At 36.8% G+C, this 18,879-nt stretch overlaps 1 protein-coding gene across 7 annotated transcripts in view; it reads left to right on the plus strand.

Moving 5' to 3' along the window:
• Positions 1-15,287, plus strand: part of MRE11 (MRE11 homolog, double strand break repair nuclease) — a 62,190-nt gene extending 46,903 nt beyond the window's left edge. For all 7 annotated transcript variants that reach the window (XM_057507104.1, XM_036923308.2, XM_036923310.2 and 4 more), the window contains 4 exons: positions 2,395-2,453; positions 4,414-4,481; positions 9,228-9,309; positions 11,644-15,287. In XM_057507104.1, the coding sequence (XP_057363087.1) occupies positions 2,395-2,453; positions 4,414-4,481; positions 9,228-9,309; positions 11,644-11,700 (266 nt within the window). In that variant the 3' untranslated portion in view covers positions 11,701-15,287. The remainder of the gene's footprint in view (positions 1-2,394; positions 2,454-4,413; positions 4,482-9,227; positions 9,310-11,643) is intronic.
• The last annotated feature ends 3,592 nt before the right edge of the window (positions 15,288-18,879 follow it).

Consider the following 18,879-nt stretch of genomic DNA (forward strand, 5'->3'; position numbering starts at 1 on the left):
GACAAAATACCTAATGGGGTACTATCCATAATTAACTATAAATTTGGGACAGAAACTTCTGGACTATAATTTCTAGATCCCTATTATAAGTGGAGGACTGAGGAGATAAATAAAGGTTAAATTCTAGCATAACAAGCTTTGTGGAATGTAGAGATTTGTTATTCTACTGGAAGTTTATTGGGAAAGGTAGACATTACACTCACAGTCAGCAGCAGTTGTAAATGAGAGTTGACAAACCCCGATTTTTCTGTTGAAGTTTGTTTGCAGAGGATGGTGACCACGTTGAATAGAAGGTGACTTGGAAGCTTCTGCCTCTGCATTTAATTTAGCACTGTGGCTACCATTGCTACTATGTCTTCTTCCACTGCTGGCTGCATCATTTGAATACCTATTGCCTCTAGGTGCTTGCCTAAACAATTTCCACTATTACCTACCTCTTTTTATCCTTTCAGCATTTTCCTGCACGAGATATTATTAATACCATTGTTACGGGTTGTTTGTTCTCCTCTGTTCCTGTTCCTGTCACAGCAAAGAACTAAAAGGCAGAGGCACAGTAGTGAAGCAGAATGAAAGTTTTATTTGAATTTACTCCAAGGAAGGAGCAGGCTAGAGTCAAAGGAGACAAAGGCAGACCGCTTACTGTGAGGCTTCTTCTGTGGGGTTTTGGCAGGGCAGAGACGTCCTTGATGGATGGTCTTTGGCCTTGGAGGCCTGGCCTAACTGGTGAAATGGAGACATGGGCTGTGCTCTGATGGTTTCTGTGCCTGTCTTCTGATATTTTCATCTGGGGAATGTCTGTGCTTGGAAACATCATCTGGAAAGTTGTTTATTATCTGAGGAGTGTCTGGACATTCTAAGTCACTCCTGGTCCTTGAAAACTTCAACTAAATCACCTCTGTGAGTCTTTTCTGGCTCCCTGGTTTTACCTGGTTAACTCTTCAGTCCCTGTTAGTGAGCTTTACTGGCTTTATTCTCCCTGCACCTGTTCATATCTGTCCTTCTGCCTAACACTGTTTCATAATTGGGGAAACTGAGACTTACAGAAGCCAAGGAACTTGGCCATAGTCACCCAGCTCAGTAAGTCAAATTGAATGTTACTCTAAAACCAGAGCTTTTAATGGCTGTACTGTATTGCCTTAAATAAGAGCTTAGTGCTTATTTATCTTAACAAACATTTATTGCAGATAAAAAGAAAGGAGGGCTCTTGTTTTCAAGGATCTGAGAGTTTGAGGAATCAATTAGTGATTAACTATTGAGCAGAGGTATTTTTGAATGAGTCATGATTGCTGGCTTTCTTATTCAGTTGCAGTATTTATTAGCCTTTTGAGTAGTTAGGATTCCAGGATGATAATTGGGTAGGGTGCATAAGGAGCTCTGCTTCTGCCCTTCATCTCACCTCTCAGGTAGGTTTCACAAGATTGCAGGTACAAATTGGAATAGGAAAAATGAGCAAATCATAAATTTAGGCTAGGTTAGAGATCCCTGAGTTTTGTGACCAGGAGAATTTTGGATTTCGTGGGGTTCTTTTGAGCATTTGGCTTTTTCAAGTCCTCTGTCTTTTTTTTCTCCTCTTTACCTGTTGCTTGGTTTGGGAGTGAGACTGAAAGTCCGGACCCTCTGTTCCTGGCTGGTTCCCCTGGCAACCAGCCCCCAACTTTACTTGGAGGCCAGTAGTCATTCATTAACATAACAAAAGACACCTTTATGGCTCTCATTAGTTAGGAAATTCCTGGGGTTTTATAAGTTCTGCCATTGAAATGGGATGAAGACCAAATAAATAGATATTTCTTACTGTAAAGTCATAATATCATAGTTTTGGTCTTGAGGAAGAATATAGGGCAGACTAAACTTAATGTTTCTAACCAAGTTTATAAAGGTAAAAAAGTAAGGATTCAAGGGAAAGTTTTATGTAATAAAAGATACACTGTTTTCTAGACTTCCACTCTGGACTGTTTCTCAGGTACTGAACATGGCTAGGAAAGTAGAGGAGAATCAGGTCTTACTGGCACCATGGGCCTCAGGGAAGGGTATTGCCAGCTATGAGAAGTCAGTCAGAGGGTTACCTTTAGTGTATTTGGAGTTTAACCATTTAGGTGATCCAATTTTGTTCTTCAGCTGTTTTTCTATGCAATATTTTTAGTAGAGGAGCATTTATGAACACAGCTTATACTTGAATAAGCCAGGAAATCATATGAGACTGGCAGCTAGCATTGATTTATTTGAACATATAATTCCATCTCCCTTCATATTTCATAAAATATAGATGATTTCAAAATTAGTCATTGTGGGTTTTTGCAGATAGAGCATAGAAAATCTTAAATTAAAGAAATATGCAAACGTTTCTAAGTTATTTTAAGAATAATGTAATGGATATTTCATCTGCTCTCATTTTAGCCTTTAAATCTGCAAGACAGCAGCCCTCCCAAAATGTTGCTACTAAGAATTATTCAGAGGTAAGATAAAAAGTTTCACAGTTGTGTTGTAATAAATTGTTTCCTGCATTATGAATTGTTAATTCCTTGATCTACAAAGTAAATAAAAGAAGAAAAAGTGTGGAACATTAAATCTGGAGAGAAATTTATTGATTATCTAGACTGAGAGCTCCAAGGATTTTTTTTGTGTGTGTGTCTTCCTTCTTTTAAAATAATGGATCACGTGATTAGAAATCCATAAATGTTATGTATCCAGTAATTCTTTGAAGGTTAACAGTGTTGAACCAAGAGGGTTGATGCATAAAATATTAATATTGAAGATGGGAGTTCAGTGTATGTAGAGGTCTTATTTATACCAGACTTTCTTTTGTCATTTACACTCTCATAATATTCTGGCTTGTGCCTTAATGGCTGAAGCTAGACTCAAGACAAACTAAAAGGTTGGAGTCTAAGGACCTAAGTGGTCAGCTCTAGAGTTAAATAGGCCTTCTGCTCTTCTTTTGGGTTCCAGAAAGAGTCCAGTATGGGCTTGACTGTCCTATTAACCTCAGTTTCTAAACCCCTGTGTCTTAAATCTTCCCTGGACATCAGGGTTTCTTGGTAGCAGCACTACTGACATTTTGGACCAGCTGAGTCTTCGTTGTGAGGGTCTGCCGTGTGCCTGTAAGGTGTCAGCAGCATCTTGGCCTCACCCTTGAGACGCCAGGACTACCCCCTAATTATAACAATCAAAAATGTCTCTAGACATTCCACGTATCCCTGGGATGGGAGTGAGAGTTAAAAACCACCCCCAGATAAGAATCATTATCATACTACCCCAGTAGCATTTTCTCAAATTTGGTTCTTCCTGATCTCTTAAACATGTGACCCAACTGACCACCCTCTTTCCCAAAAAAACTTCTATGTCCTGATTCTAATCTTGTTCTTTTATCTCTCTCAACTACATCTTTCTCTTTTTCCCTTCCACCTCATTGCCCACTTACATGTACACCAGCGCTAGCTTTTATCCTGAGCTCTGTTTTTGTTTAACTGTTGCATGTTACCACTTCAGGGTCATCATGTGTGAAAACAAAATTATTGTCATGTTTTCAAGGTAAATTCCCTTCTAGATTTTTCTGTTATAAGGCAGGAACATGAATGGGAAAAGAACAAGTTGTGCCACACTAACTTTTTTTTTTTCCATTTTTTGATCATGGTTACACAGTGGTAGATTAAACAATGTTGAATGCATTTGACTCCTTCAAGCACATAAGATAATCCCCTGATAGTTGTGTGGACAAAATGCAGAAAATTGGATTCATAGCTTCTTAGACAACTGCATTTAGTGGCTTTTGATTAATAGTCAATGCCAGCCTTGGAGGGGGAGGTCTCAGGTGCTGCCTTTTCACGGTGTTGCCCCTTGGCTTCATCAGTTAGCTGAAGGCATAGCAAATTGTGTATTAAGTGTCAAGATAACAACAAATGTAGAGGAATAGGAGGTATTTTGGATGATAGAATCAAGAATCACAAATACCTTTACTGGGGCTTAAAACCAACAAATGGTATTTAACACAGGTAAATGTAACAGAAACAAAAATACCCAGAATTTCTCACATAGTCTTGTATATACCTCATTTAAAATTGGAAATGTAACACCAGTGGTCTAACACCTCATGAGAACTCAAGAAATCAGAAGGCACTGTCTGCACTTGACACTGTGAGCCATTTGCCACCTAACTGCCTGTTCTGTGCGGTCCCCAGGCTGCCGTGCTGTCAGGAGAGACGTGAGCGCACACATGTTGTACAGGGTACCATTTGTGATTGAAGGGTGATACTGGAGGGGGGGGTCAAGCTAAGCTCTAGCTTTAATGGTTGCTCCTTAATGTGGTTTCTGCCTCCTTTTTTTGCGACTTTCTTTGAAACTCTGTGGTTCAATAATTCATTTTTACTCAAATGTTCCGTTCCCACAAGAGCTGTTTGCTGTTTTATTTTCCCCCCTTAGGTGATTGAGGTGGATGAGTCAGATGTGGAAGAAGACATTTTTCCTACCACTTCAAAAACAGATCAAAAGTAGGTGCTGTGACTTCCTGCAAAAAGAAACATCTGAAAAATTAAAAATTATTACAAGCATTTTCATAAAAAATGTAACCTGTAATTTGATTCCTTTTGCCTTTATTACCCATTGATTTTCTTGATGGAGGACTATGTTCTCTCCATTAACAGAAAATAGTTTTGTTATTTTGTTAATAGTTGGGATTTCAGCTTCTCTTCATTACCATATTTTCATATCCTAAGTTACACATGCTGCTGTGCTAAAAATACCAAAAAGATCATGTTGACTTTCTCTGCCTTCAGAGGATTTACATGCTTTCCCTGTCCTTTTGGCTTTTGCCTGTTACTCTAAAGCTTAACTTGACTTACTATCCCCAGGGTTTCTTCTGTGTGATAATATTTTGGGTAAAGACTGTGTAACTGAAGCTCAGTTAATGAAAATTTCTATATAAGAAAATAACAGGTTTTTTAAGTACTTAAATTCTGTGTGAGCAGTATGTTAGGTCTGATGAGGGACATAGTAAATGTCTTAATGTGGTTACTGCCTCCAGGGAACACAGAGATGAACACATTTCAATCCATTAAAGGATAATTAAGTTATTACATAATTATGTGTGGAATTTTATGATACAGACTCGGTATGATGCTTATAAGCCCCCAGAAAAAGGAGCAAGCAGTGTGGGCTATCATAGAAGAGACAGCTTTATGGACAGAGTAAAATATTTACCTGAGATTTTAAAGATAGGAGTTATTTGGATCAAGGGGATAGAAAAAATGATAGCTGAGAGTAGTAACGTGAGCAGGAATTATAGAAGTAAGAGGGAGATTGGGGAGATTGGGAGAAACTACCTCAGTGTTTCTCACACTTCTCATGATCTCAACCCTTTTTCCATTACCTGAGGATAAAAAAATATATTAATTATATTAACTAAAATAAATATAATTTCTTCCTAACAAGAGAAGTTAAATACTAAGGAGTGAAATTTTGTTCGGTAGGATTGAGCTTGGGAGGGCCCAAAGCCACTGTAAATCTAGATTTCTCACCCACTCCATCTCCTAGAACCAATTTTCATTCCTTAGGTATATTGACCCCATTCAAAATATATGCTTTTGTAAATTAAGGATCCATGTTGCAAAACACTTACTTATTCAGTTAAACATTATGCTAGAGGCTGGGAATAGAAACAGGAAAGAAATGTCTCCTTCCTTCCAGGATTTATACTTCAGTGCTATGCTAGTAACAGGGCACTAATAATCCACCAAGATAAATGTTTTATTCAAGTGTAACGAAACCTCGGGGACGTGCCAGTGTCTTCCTAGGCTAGGTCACTAAAGGTTTTACAGAGATGGCAGTTAACACTGGGGCTGATGGTCCACAACACATCGTGTGAGAATGTGTAAGGGTGCTTGCGGGAAATCCTGGCGTGGCAGTACAGAACAGTGTCACAGCTGCTCGCCCCCCCCCAGGAGAGTGGTCAGGGAAGGTCTTTGAGCAGGTTACATGCACTTTGAAATTTTCCAAGAGAGGCTCTTGGCCTCGTGGAAAGCAGAGGGAAATGAACATGCAAAGTCTCTAAGAAGAAGAAAGAAGCTTAATGTAATTTTGGAGCCAGTGACTAATGCATGGGGGAAAGGAAGTGGTCTGAGAGGAGCACAGAAAGGAGAGGCAGGAGTACATCTGAGGCGGAACAGGTGAGCAGGGCAAGGGGCTTGGGCTTTATTACAGACGCTGGGGGACTTCAGGGGAGGTTCTGAGAGAGTAGTGGCACCATCTGATTTACATTTCTGAAGGATCTGTGTGGTGCCGGCTGACAGGAGCACAGGCACTGTAGGTAGTCCGGGTAGGAAAGGGGACGGAGGCCTGCACCAGACAAATAAACAATGGGGCCCAGATATCTATGCCAGACAGTGGCTTAAGATACACTGTGAGGATCATGGTTGATTTCTAGTCCATCAAAGGAAGAGAATCCCTTTCTAAGTCCGTGTTTGGCTGTTCTTGTCTTTGTCAGGCACACCACACACAAACTGGTCTAGCTTTGTGGTGTCTTGTTTTCTTTTTCTTCAGTAGTGAATCAGTAGTTGAGAGGAATATAGAAGTTTAGCTTGCACGGAGTCCTTATCTTTCATTTTGGGAACTAATGAAAATACTATTTCAGTATGTTGGGCATATGTTTAGGGGTTTGAGAAGAATCTTTTTGTTATTATTTTGGGCTTGTCTGCTTTTCCGTAGAGAAAGTGTCTGTAAACTTATTTACCCACAAGATAATAATCATCATCATAACTGAATTATTTATCAGTTCCTGTGGGTCAGGCACTGTTTCCCAAGCTTTATAGAATAACTCACTCTTTGGTGCTCATAACCACCCCAGGATGTAAATATAGTTATAACTATATTGTGCTCATTTTATTTTTGAAGAAAGGGAGGCACCACAGGTGAGTGACCTACCTAAGGCCTCCCAACTAGTCACATAGCCAAGCAATCTGCTCCAGAATTTGGCTGTGCTGCTGCTTCCTAATGTAATAGGTTAACCTCCATACCATTGTGCAAGTAATAAGAATCATTTAAGTGATGAGAGGCAATTTAGAAATTAACATTTTGGCACAAAATCTGAAATCAGCCTTGGCAGATGGTGGTTCTGGTGACAGCAACTGAATGGCACGATTGAGGCAGTTTTCGAATAATTACCTAGTAATGGCACGGTTTTTATGATTATTTCAGTTACAATTTAAACTATTTAAACTCAGTCACTTACTAGTAGAGTTTGTAAAAATTTTCTTTTTATTCTCTGTGCCTCTGTCCTTATTTATAAATGAATATAATAATATTACCTCATAGGGTTGATATGAAGCTTAAGTAAGTTGATATTTGTAAAGTGCTAAGTAAAGTTCCTGGCATATAGGAACAGTGCTGTGTTTCTTAAATAAATTAAATAACGGGCTAGGGAATAGAACAAGAGTAATAGGAAGAATGGAAGGCAATAAAAGCACTAATATTCCTGGAAGTTAATTTACAGAGGGAAGTAACTTCCAGTGGTAAAACACTCTTCTGCCAGATGGGCAATGGGAAGCCTGCTTTTCCCTGGAAAAGTTGTTCAAACTCTATCCTTGTTGTATTGGGAAGAAGAGGAACCTTCCAGATTTGTTAGAACTGGCAGATAATAAATACCCTCAACTTAAAGAAGCAAGAGAAGACCCAGCCCAGCTCTATCAGGCCAGGTAGAGAAGGAGAGAGTGAGAGGATTCATTAAACCTTGCAGTGGTGGGGACTAACATTTTGAGGGTACCTGTTATCCGTCACGGGTGAGATTTGTAGGCTTGCAGAATTAAAGCTCTTGATACGTTCAGACAAGCCACTGCCTGGCGTAGATATATGGGCCCTATTGTTTATTTGTCTGGGAAGGCATCGAAAGCAGAGTCAGGTCTCAGTGGGTGTTGCCTCCCATAAACAGCCCCTTTTCCTAGCCCCCCAGCAGCACATTAACCTAACTTTGCCACCTCAGTGCTGTGGCTTTGTGCTCTCACAGATGGAAACCAGTCAGCAACTGACCGGTCCCTGCCTAGGTCAAGTGCAGAGAGAGGGTGTCTCCCCAGATGGGTGGATTGATAAATCTCCTTGGTCCTTTACCTCTAAAGCTGTGTTGCTCTTTAAGTTTACTTGACAAATCCTATCTTTTTGTGCCTAAGAACCTGCAGATTTTTGTTTCCTTCTGACATAAGACCTGATTATCAACCTAGTTGTTTAGACAAGACCTTCAGACATCTTTCTTTTGCTATAATAACATCGCAAAGGAGGATAAAAAATTGTTGGCTTAAGAGTTCATTGACACTGCTTTCATTTAAGATAGCAAACTTTTTCTTAGATGATCAGATAGTAAGTATTTTAGGCTTTGCAAACCAAGAGGCAAAGTCAAGGATATTATGTAGGTACTTACATAACCTTTTAAATGTACTCATTTCAAAATGTGAAAACCATTTCTTAGCTCAGGCCATAAAAAGCAGGCAGGCTGGGCATGGCCCTCTGGCCATAATTAGCTGGCCCTGATCTAAGATGACTTAAAATCCTTAGTAAGAAGACAGAGGAATATGAGTTTCATTACCACAAGTGAAGTTTCATAAGGATGGGGTCATGATTTTCTTGTTCACTGGTGTTGCCCGGGGCCTATCATGGTCCCTGGCAGAGAATAAGACTCAGCAAATATTTACTATTTGATTTGGATCAAACACGAATAATACAGATAATGAGGCAACCCTAGAAAGTCATGAGCCTTTCCTAAGGTCCCTTTTTCTTGTTACAGAAACATAACTGAGGTTTGAATTTAAAAAGTCAGTGTTGCCACTCTTTTCAGAAATGGGCAGTAGTAGTCAGTACATACTCATATATATATATGTGAAGAACTATAATATTAAGTAAGCATTGGTGTAGTGCTTAATATGTGTCAGGCACTGATCTAAGTGTTTAAGTACATGAACAGAATAAATCTTGAAGTAACTATTGTCATCCTCATTGTTACAGATGAGGAAGTTGAGGCACAGAGGAGCAGAGGAGCTAAGTAACTTTCATAAAGCCAGAAGGCAAAACTGGAATTCAGACCCCCAAGAGCCCTTTTCCTCATCATTAAGTTTTGACTTCCTCTAATACAGATTGAAGGGAATTTATTAGTTTTTATTCATGGCTGCTAACTCAAATGAAAAACTTAGCTAAAAAAGAACTTTGGATGAATTATCTGGTTCATTTTCTGTTTTTCTCCGTGTTTTTTGCCTCAGGTGGTCAAGCCCGTCATCCTCATTGAGCAAACGCGTGTCCCAGGGCCAAAGAACCAAGGGGGTGGATTTTGAATCAGATGAGGTAAGAAAGTATAGTGTTCAATCTTAGTTTTTAGCTGTTGATAAAATTTAAGCTAGTTGCTGGAAATTATTTTTTAAAATAGTTTCATTGATAACCTTCCATTGAACTATAATTAATGTTAGGCACCAGTAAGTAGCATCTGCTGAGTGTCTATCAATGCAAAAACTTCAGATACGAAAGGCCTGCAGATTTTTAAAGTGTGACATTCTCTCTGCTGTTACTCAATTTGTTCCATTAACAGTGGGATCTAGATAGTTTTTTTAGCCTGTCATTTAAATTTGGAGAAATGATGAGGATCATAAAAGCCTTTAACGTTACTTTAATAGAACATTTGTTAAGTAACTCTAGATGCACCACACGTTAGACATAGGATGGTACATGGTGGTGATATTCATGTCACAGAGGTGTTCAGATTTTGACTGAAATGCCACAGGGCAGGATATGAAAGAAACTCCAATTTAAGACTGTTATCTGGACCAGAAAACAATGAAATCTCTTCTAACTTGAATGAGAAGGTATAGAAAAATGTAAATCAGGATTTGCCTCTTGCCTTTATTAATTTGTTACTTCAGCTAAGTTGAATTAAAGCCAAGCTTTCCTTTTCCTCAGTAACTGCCGTTTGAGTGACCATTCCTAGGTTTGTTGGATTGCTTTAGTGTGTTTCTCTAAACCTCAGCCCTTTCATTTATCTACCTTTATTTAAACAAATTTTTAATTGTGGTGAAAATATCTAAAAGTTACCATTTTTAAGTGTGCAGTTCACTAGTGTTAGGTACACCCACACTGTTGTGCAACAGACCTCCAGAACCGTTTCAGCTTCCATAGCTGAAATTCTACACCCATTGGTCGGCTCCTCCTCGGCGCCTGGTAACCATCGTTTCTGCTTTCTTCCTGTTTCTTTGAGTTTGGCTACTTCAGATACTTGCTGTCAGTGGAATCATACAGCATTTGTCCGTCTGTGATGGGTGTAGTTCACTTAGCCCAATGTGCTCAATGTTCATGCCTTTGTGGCAGGTGACTCATTCCTTCCATTTGGAACGTCTGCTGCTGCTCTCATGTTCCCAGCTGTGGTTTTGACACAGCTTGAGCAGAGGACTCACCAGAATTTAGGCTGCAGGGAAATTGGCAGCATGAGCACAATCTGTCTATTAAATATTAACGTCTTATCTCTGGGAGGCTAGCAAGCAGTTGTTGACTCTTTCCAAAGCATCTAAATATGCATGTGGTTATGTTTTATTACAGTTAAACACTTTTATGTAGTTCCTGTTAACTACAGAGAAGAACTAATAGCAAATTATTATCCTTCAATTTGGATTTATCTCTGATTTATTAACAAGTTCTGCCTTTGGTAGTAGCAGAAAATGAATCAATAAATGAAAATGAATTTGTATTTCTCCAGGCATCCATTTCTCACCAGAGATGGCTTATGCAGCTAACATTTGAATGTGTTAATACCACCAACAAAGCCTAACACCAAATAATTATCCCTTTTTATTAATGTCTTAAAAGCATAAATAAAAACTTTACAAGCAGTTGTCTTCTGAATATTTAGTTGTAGAATACATAAGAATCAATTTTGTGTTACCTTCATCAAATTATGTAACTTGGGCTTATCTGAGTTTTGCTAGTTTTCATTTTCTTTCAATTCTTAGTTAATATCTGATGCTTACTATGCATATAATCTAGAGCCCAGCAGAGGGGAACTCTTTGAAACTGAAATACCCCATCTACTTCTTTTCCAAAAAAGTATTTGAAAGATTGCTTTGCTAGGTGGTTTCTTGCATCAGTCTGAGAGTAACTGTCTGTTTCTAGCATTGAATGGGTAACAGGAAATAAAAATTATAGCTATTTCTGAGGTAGGTCATTAGGCTTCATTATTTTCTGGGGCGAGTTTCCAGAACATTAGATATACCAGAAATAAAGTATAAATGAAAAACTATTCAAAAACCAAATAGAAATGACAGGAAAAGTATTAATTTTTCTGACTTATCCATACCTTATTTGCTTTTATTAAGTTAATAATTGAGATAAATATGGTACATATTATAGATATATAATCATACACATATATATCAGGATAAATTCTTTTAATGTTTGCTAAGAATTTAATTGGACTTAACTTATTTCAGCAGTGAAATAGCTACTGAGGAAGGGAGGAAGAAAAAAGATAAATTGAGAGACTTCATATTTATAAAGGAAATAGGGAAATGAAAGCCTACCTCATGTGAATGGCAACAATGGCTCTTACTGGTATTGTTTTGCCTATAAGAACTTCTGTCTTGTCCCAGTGATGCATGGAACAATCATTAACATAACATTTGTATGTCATTTCAGGATGATGATGATGACCCTTTTATGAACATTAGTTCTTTAAGAAGAAACAGAAGATAATATCTCTCATGGCACTAGGAGTTTTTGAGATTCTGAAAAAATCAAAACATCGCAGGCTAATAGTTTACAGTTGAAGACTTTTTGAGTATTGCTGTCAGCTGAAGAATTTGAAAGAGACTTACTTAACAGAGAAACTAATGGATAAGCATTTATATTTTTGAGTATCATTTCCTGAACATGACTCCTTTACTTGAGAAACTTCCCAGTTCAAGGACGTGCAGAATAGCATTGGCTCTCGTTATTCTTTAAATTTGGTGGTTAACATTACCTGGGAATGCTTTGTAAAGTTTGGAATTGTATTTTCCTGATATATATTAGCATATGTCTTAGTGAGGGCTTTGCTTAAATATCATTCTTGAGTAAGGATTAAAAGAAATTTATTGTATGTTTCTGCTTCACAAAGACTCTCAGTATTTTAATGTGGTTACATTCAGCCACAGGTGAAGAAGAAAACTTCTAAAATGTAATCTCTTCATAATTTAATAATTGCTACAGATTATGCATTTCCTGAAGGTAAAACAATCTATGTGAAACTGTGCCTAAATTTGCTGTTTGTTAGTAAGTATGCATTTTTTTCTGATGTTTGTAATAGTATCACGCACTGAGACAGAATGATTACATGTACCTTATACTTTTAATAGTCAGATGTAAGTTTGTATTTAAAAAAATAGAACATTGTATCAGAATTACTGCATTTTTTATTCCAGTTGTAGCAGACTTTAAAAGATGATCCTTGCATTGAGTGGTAGTACTTTTTCTTCATTATTCTCCATTTTTCATGGTTGTTTCTCTCTTTCTATGTCTCTCTCATCTATGTCTACTAGGAAAAAGGTTAAACAAATATTTTAACTATATATTTAAAAATACTGAAGATTTTTTTTTTTAGATAGAGTGGTTAAACCTTATGGTTCTATTAGATTAAAATACCAAAATAGAACATCTGTAGCATATCGATGCCAAGATTTCTCCTTAATAATATTTTATCTTATTATTAGGCACGGGCAGTTCCAGAAATCTTAGTGAAGGAGCTCTTGTTAAGTTTATATTTTCTTTCTTGTGCTAAAAGGGACATAGAATTTGACCTCTTCAGATTTAAGTTCAGTAGTCCCATTCTCTGTTTAAGAGTCTGTTAGAAGACCTCCAGAGTATTATTTCCTTTCTTCTCTGAAGTAGCTATATTTAAAGACTCCTTAAGAAAGTTTTAGATCTCAGTGGTACAACAGCCTGATATTTCTTCAGACATAGAAACAAACACTTGATAGAATGATATTTATGATTATCGGCACAGTCCTACCTAGGATATGTCAAGTTATAAAAGACCATTTGTATAGTGGCTACCTCTGTATTATAGCCTTTTGTCATGACCTGAGTCAAAATTGCAATGTAACATTCTAATGAGTTCCTTTAAAAATATTGTCTATACCTAACTTGTGCACCAGAATTGTTTCAGCAGGTAGCATCAGCTCTGCAGAAGGCATGGTCCTGTGAAGTACTCTTGGGCCCATGTGCCCACATATTTCATAATCACAGTATTTGACTGAGGCTGAGAGGAAATCAGGGGTGCAAGTCGCTTTCCGTGATGGAATGGGAGCTAGTTTGGGTGGCTGTCTCTGGGCCAGGCAGTGGTATCCTGCACAGGGCAGCATGAGCTGCTGGCTCTTTGCACCTGCACTGAGATGTGCTTGGGTGAGGGACCTAAAGCATCCTGACAAGGTCCAGAGAAAAAGGAATAAGGCTTTCTCCCTTTCTAAAAATGGGAGGCATTCCATAGGGTGAAAGGGGTACTAAATGTGATGCAGTTAGTGCCTAAGTGTTTCCACGGAGTTCCTAGGAAAAGTGATTTCACAGCAGATGGAGAAGTGGAATTCTGTTCAACTAATGCAAGTCATTTTGTAAATGGTGTGTGTCACTTCTTGGAAATATGGTAAAGAAAACATGAAAGAAAAATCTTTCCGTTTGATTATTGTTGCCCAGTTAAGTATGCCATATAGCCTTGATATTCTGTGTTGATACAGTAAGATCTATGGTTTTTTGGACAGTTTTCTGTTAGTACAGGTGTGTAGAGGTGATTCCAGATAATCACAGAGCACCTACAGTTGCTCTTAGAGGGTGAGAGCGATGGACACATTCTGAGGGAAAAAAATCTTCCCATCATTTGCCAAAGAATATATCTCTTTCTGGTGTTTTGTTTCCTATCATAAAAACACAGTATGCATTACAAGGTCAAAAATGCATTGTAGTTCTAAGAAAGTTGAGGAAATATAATGGTGCTTAGAAAATTCAAGCATTTAGGCACATGGCTTACAATTCAGGTACATATAAAACCCTTTTTTAACCTCGACTTTTAAAATTGTGAAATACAGTAACAGAAAAGTCATGTGGTTTAACAAATAACTATAAATCAGGGCATCTCTGTGCAGGTCAGGAAATAGAATATCTCTAGGCCCTGGAAGCCACTAAGTGTTCTCTCCTCTCTGGGTAACCAGTCTTGACTTCTGTTATTTAGTCACCTTTCCCGCAAGGTGGTGGGTGCTTCCACCAATTGACAGGATGGTGTAACTGCAAATCTAAAATTAAGAAAGTGTAGCTTTGCAATAACTTTGGAACCTATGCAACAATACTAAACCTATGCAGTAAGACTAAAATTAGCCTTCTAGTTGTGTATGTAGATTGCTTTACATATTTCACCTGGCTTAGCCTGTTACTAAGGAAATTGCCAGTTTGATCAATTTTACATGTAAGTTTCAAGAAGAAAATATTTTGTTTTAATAAACAAAGAGAAAAACCCTTTATTAGAAAAATTGAATTAAAAACTCTCCCATCATAAAACTTTTCTGTTGAAATTTACTAAATGTACAATATTTAAAAATAACTTTCCTCCACTGTAATCTGATATCTTTTTTGTATCATATATTTAATTCATTTTGTGGCGCTTTAAAACTAACTACCCTTAAGATTTTTATAAAAGTCCCATAGAATAAAGATTTGGTTTTTTAGTCCAAAGAGCTTCCATATTCTTGAATGAAAGACATCCACATTTTTTACCACTTAACTCATTTCCTTGTAATATTTTTGAATTTAACGTTTATTAGGTCTGAAAATACTAGAATTTTAGTTTGATCTCTGCAAAGCTAGTTGACAAAGCTTGCTATTGCCACGCACATCTACCATGACTGATCTGACTTTTAGCTGTTTTTAAATTGTAAAGGAAGTACACATTTATTCTTCAAAATTGAAACATTGAACCATGTATCAAAATGTGTTTATTTCCCTGTAATCCTCTCCCCAGACATAACCTAGCAACAATTAGGTATGTTTTATCAATTATGTTTGGCATCACCACCAACAAAAATTGTTGAATTAGAACCCCCTTTGTATAGTCATGTATTTTAGTCCCCATATCAAAGTCTATGTTCACCTTGGTACTTAGTTGACATCCTGCTTTTTCCACAACTGTTTTGTCAGCCTCTTTTCATTAAGCCTTCATTATCTGTTTTGAGGGATAACTGCACTGCTTTCCAATGTGTAATTTAAATGTTATCACTCAATTTGGGTCAAATAAAAAAGTATTTAATATTTTGCCTTGACATCCAAAGTAGTAAAGCGATTTTCAAAGGGTGCTTGGCCAGTGACTGCACATAACAGTTGATAAGCTGAAAGAAGCACAATGGATATTAGGCTGGTCAGCCCAGGCCACACTCTCTTCTGCCTCAGAGCCACTATTCAGTCTTGATCCATAAGCAGATACCCACCCTAGTGTGTTAAGTATCCTTGATCACACTGCCTGTTTAGTTTCAAGGTGTTTTCATGTTTGTTATACTTAAAAGTCAGTGGTCTCCAGTGTAAGCTTAGAAATGTAGCTCCAGTCCTCCTATTAGTGCATTTGAACTAATTGCAGAGTGTATCTGGACTTTGCACAAATTTCTAGAGGAAAAAAACCATTGCTTAATAGAATGAGGGATGCAACTGCATTTCTGTTGGTCCCTTAATAGTCTGAAAATAGGGCTCCTGAAATAAAGGCATCCATTTTACAGTCATTAAAGTGTCTTACTATAAAAGCTGAAATCAGTCAATTTATCCATCCATTACAGACATACCGGAAAGCCCCCAGTGGTTTATCATACCCAGCTTGATTTCTGTGTTTTTAGTAGAGCTTTAAAACCACATAATGTTATTTAAACTTTTGATTTTAAAATAATATTAATGGAAAATTTTCAAAGATAATAGAATTTTTTACCTTTTACTCAGATACAGTAATTTTTTACATTTTGTCCTTTAAAAAATTATTCTCTATATATGGGTGTACGTTGAATACATACATATCCATATGCAAACGTGAATATGCATACTTATGTCTGATTTTTTTCAACCTTTTGAGAGTAGTTTGCAATGGGTCATTCTCCTGACCCCTTACTTCTTCATGTACATTCCCTAGGGAAAAGGATATTTTATATGACAGCAGTCCCGTTACCAATTTCAAAAAATTTGACATTGATGTAATACTTTAATCCACAGTCCATATTCCAATTTTGTTACTTGTTCTAATGACTTACTTGCACAGCATTTTTAACCCCCTCTAGTCCAGGGTTTAATTTTTTTTTTGAGTATGTAAAACATTAACATGTTTCCAAAAGTCTAAACCATTCAAAATATATACTCAAATCTTATCCCTTCCCTATCTCTTCCATTCCTTTCTGATTGACTCATTGTAGGTAAACCAGTTCCATTCTTGTTTATTCTTAACTGCACGTCTTTTTGCTAAAATAAACCCTGAACAACATGTCCAGGAAGTTGCTTCATTTAATTTTATAAAGATCTTCCTCTTTTTCAAAGTCACATAACACTCCATTGAGTTTAAATGCCACAGTTTATTCAATCATTCTCCTGCTTATGGGTATTTGAGTAGTTCCAATGTTTACAATTATATAAATAATATGATACCTTGTGTATTAGTATTTTCTTTATTTTGGGAAGAGAATCTTCAGAGTAAATTTCTAGAAGTTGGGCTTTCTAGGTAAAATAAGTAAATGAATATATAGTTTTGTTAACTATTGTCAAATTCCCTTCCACAGAGGTCGCACCATTCTGTATTTTCACCAACTGTGTGAGACTGCCTATTTTTCCATAGTGTCACCATCAGAACTCGTCAAGCTTTTGATTTTTGGCCAGTCTAACAGATGAGTATCTCAGTGTGTTTTTTTTAAAAAACATTATTTGCATATCTGTTATGCATGAACATCTGTTCAAGGGCCCTTTTTGCATCCATTTTTAGTGAACTGCTTATTTATGCATTTTGTCCATTTTTCTAGAATTTTCAGTTCTTTTTCCCCCTTAAAAAATTTTTTTAGTATTAAGGATACTAGCCCTTTGTCTATAATATATTGCAAAATTTTTAAAAATCTGTTACTTGTATTTTGATTTTCTTATGGTGTTTTTTGCAGCACCCTAGTTTATTTCTAATGTCAAATTTATCCCTTTTCTTGCTTGTGGGAGCATCTGGACTTAAATAGTGTGAAAGCCTTCATACCCAGGTTATAGAGGAATTTATCTACTGTTTCTTTTTGTCCTTTTATAGTTCTTATTACTTTATATTTAGATCTCTGATCATTAGAGTTTACTCATATGTAAGGTTGTGAGACATGGACTTAACTTTATCCTTTATGAATGGCTGTCCAGTTGTCTATACATCATTTATTAAAGGGTTTTTTTTTGCCCTATTGATTCATACACAGCGAGGTCTATTTCTGGACTTTATTCTGTTCCATTGGTCTCTGTCTCTCCTGCACCAGTAGAGTAAGGGTTAAATATAGAGGCTGTGTCATATTTTATTATCTGACAGGGCTAATCACCCCTCATAGCTTTTCATGTTCAGTGTTTTCCTAGCTGTTCATTTATATTTGTTTTTCCAAATAAACTTTATCCATTTCCTAGTATAGCAACAAAAAGGCTTTTTGGTATTTTTATAGGAATTGCATTAAATTTATAAATCAGGAGGAACTGACTTCTTGTAAGGATGTCCTATCCAAGAACAAAGATGTCTTTACATTTGTTTAAGTCTATTTTGTGTGTTCAGAAATGTTTTAAGTGTTCTTCACAAAGGTTTGGAACACTTCCAAATTTTATCTTAATCATTTTGTCTTTTGTGTTGCTGTTGGCATTGATTTTTCTCTTCCATTTATCTTTTTACTGGTTATTGTTTTTATATATGAAAGCCATTTATTTTTGCACATTAATTTCATATCCTGTTAACTATGCTGAAGTCTATCATTAGATTTGTTTTATCTTTGATGCTCTAGGATCTTCCAAGTATAATTTTTATGAGATCCACCAGTAGAGAGATTTTTACTTCTTCTTTTCAGTTCTTACAACTAATTTTTTTCTATCATCTAGGTACGTTGGCCTCCACTATCATGTTTATATATGAAGAACTGGCAAAGTGCTGACAGGGAACATGCAATTTTTTTGATGTTGGTAATGTTGGTAATGTTAATGGAAGTCAAAAAGTTGTTACTAAACATCACTCTGAAAGTTCTGCTTCTCCAGGCAGGCTTTGTAAATTTAACCAAAGAGAAACCTCATTTAAATGGAATCTGACAATGTGTATGTGTGTATATTTCTGTGTGTGACTTCTTTCACACACCATTATGTCTGAGATGCATCCACGTTGCAGCATGTATCTGTAGTGGGTACTTTTTCACGGCTATAGCAATCTACACTTCATGCAATATAGAAGGGTGCTAGGTGCTCCATATATTTTCAACTGGGATTGTCAGTCTGTTTAATTTTAGTCATGGTGATGGAGATATCAGAGTATCTCATTGTGGTTTTCCTTTTCATTTATCTGATGATAAATGATGCTGAGGTACATTTCAAAGGTTTTTTTTGACAGTTTTGATATCCTCTGTTAAGTGTGTTCAAATCCTGCCCATTTTTTAATGGTTTGTCTGCCTTTCTCTTTGTTAATATAGGTATTGCGGAATCTCCAGTCTGTGGCTTGCCTTTTCGTTCTGAATATGGTGTCTTATTGAACAGAAGTTCTTAGTAGTAATGAAATCCAACTTATCAATGATTCATGTTTTTGAGTCCTGTTTGAGAAAACCATTCCCTATCCTAAGATTATACAGAGATTCTTCTGTGTTATTTTCCAGAAGCTTATCCTACTTGCCTTTCACATTTAAC

Source organism: Manis pentadactyla, chromosome 9 (genome assembly GCF_030020395.1).
Source record: "Manis pentadactyla isolate mManPen7 chromosome 9, mManPen7.hap1, whole genome shotgun sequence".
Classification (NCBI taxonomy): domain Eukaryota; kingdom Metazoa; phylum Chordata; class Mammalia; order Pholidota; family Manidae; genus Manis; species Manis pentadactyla.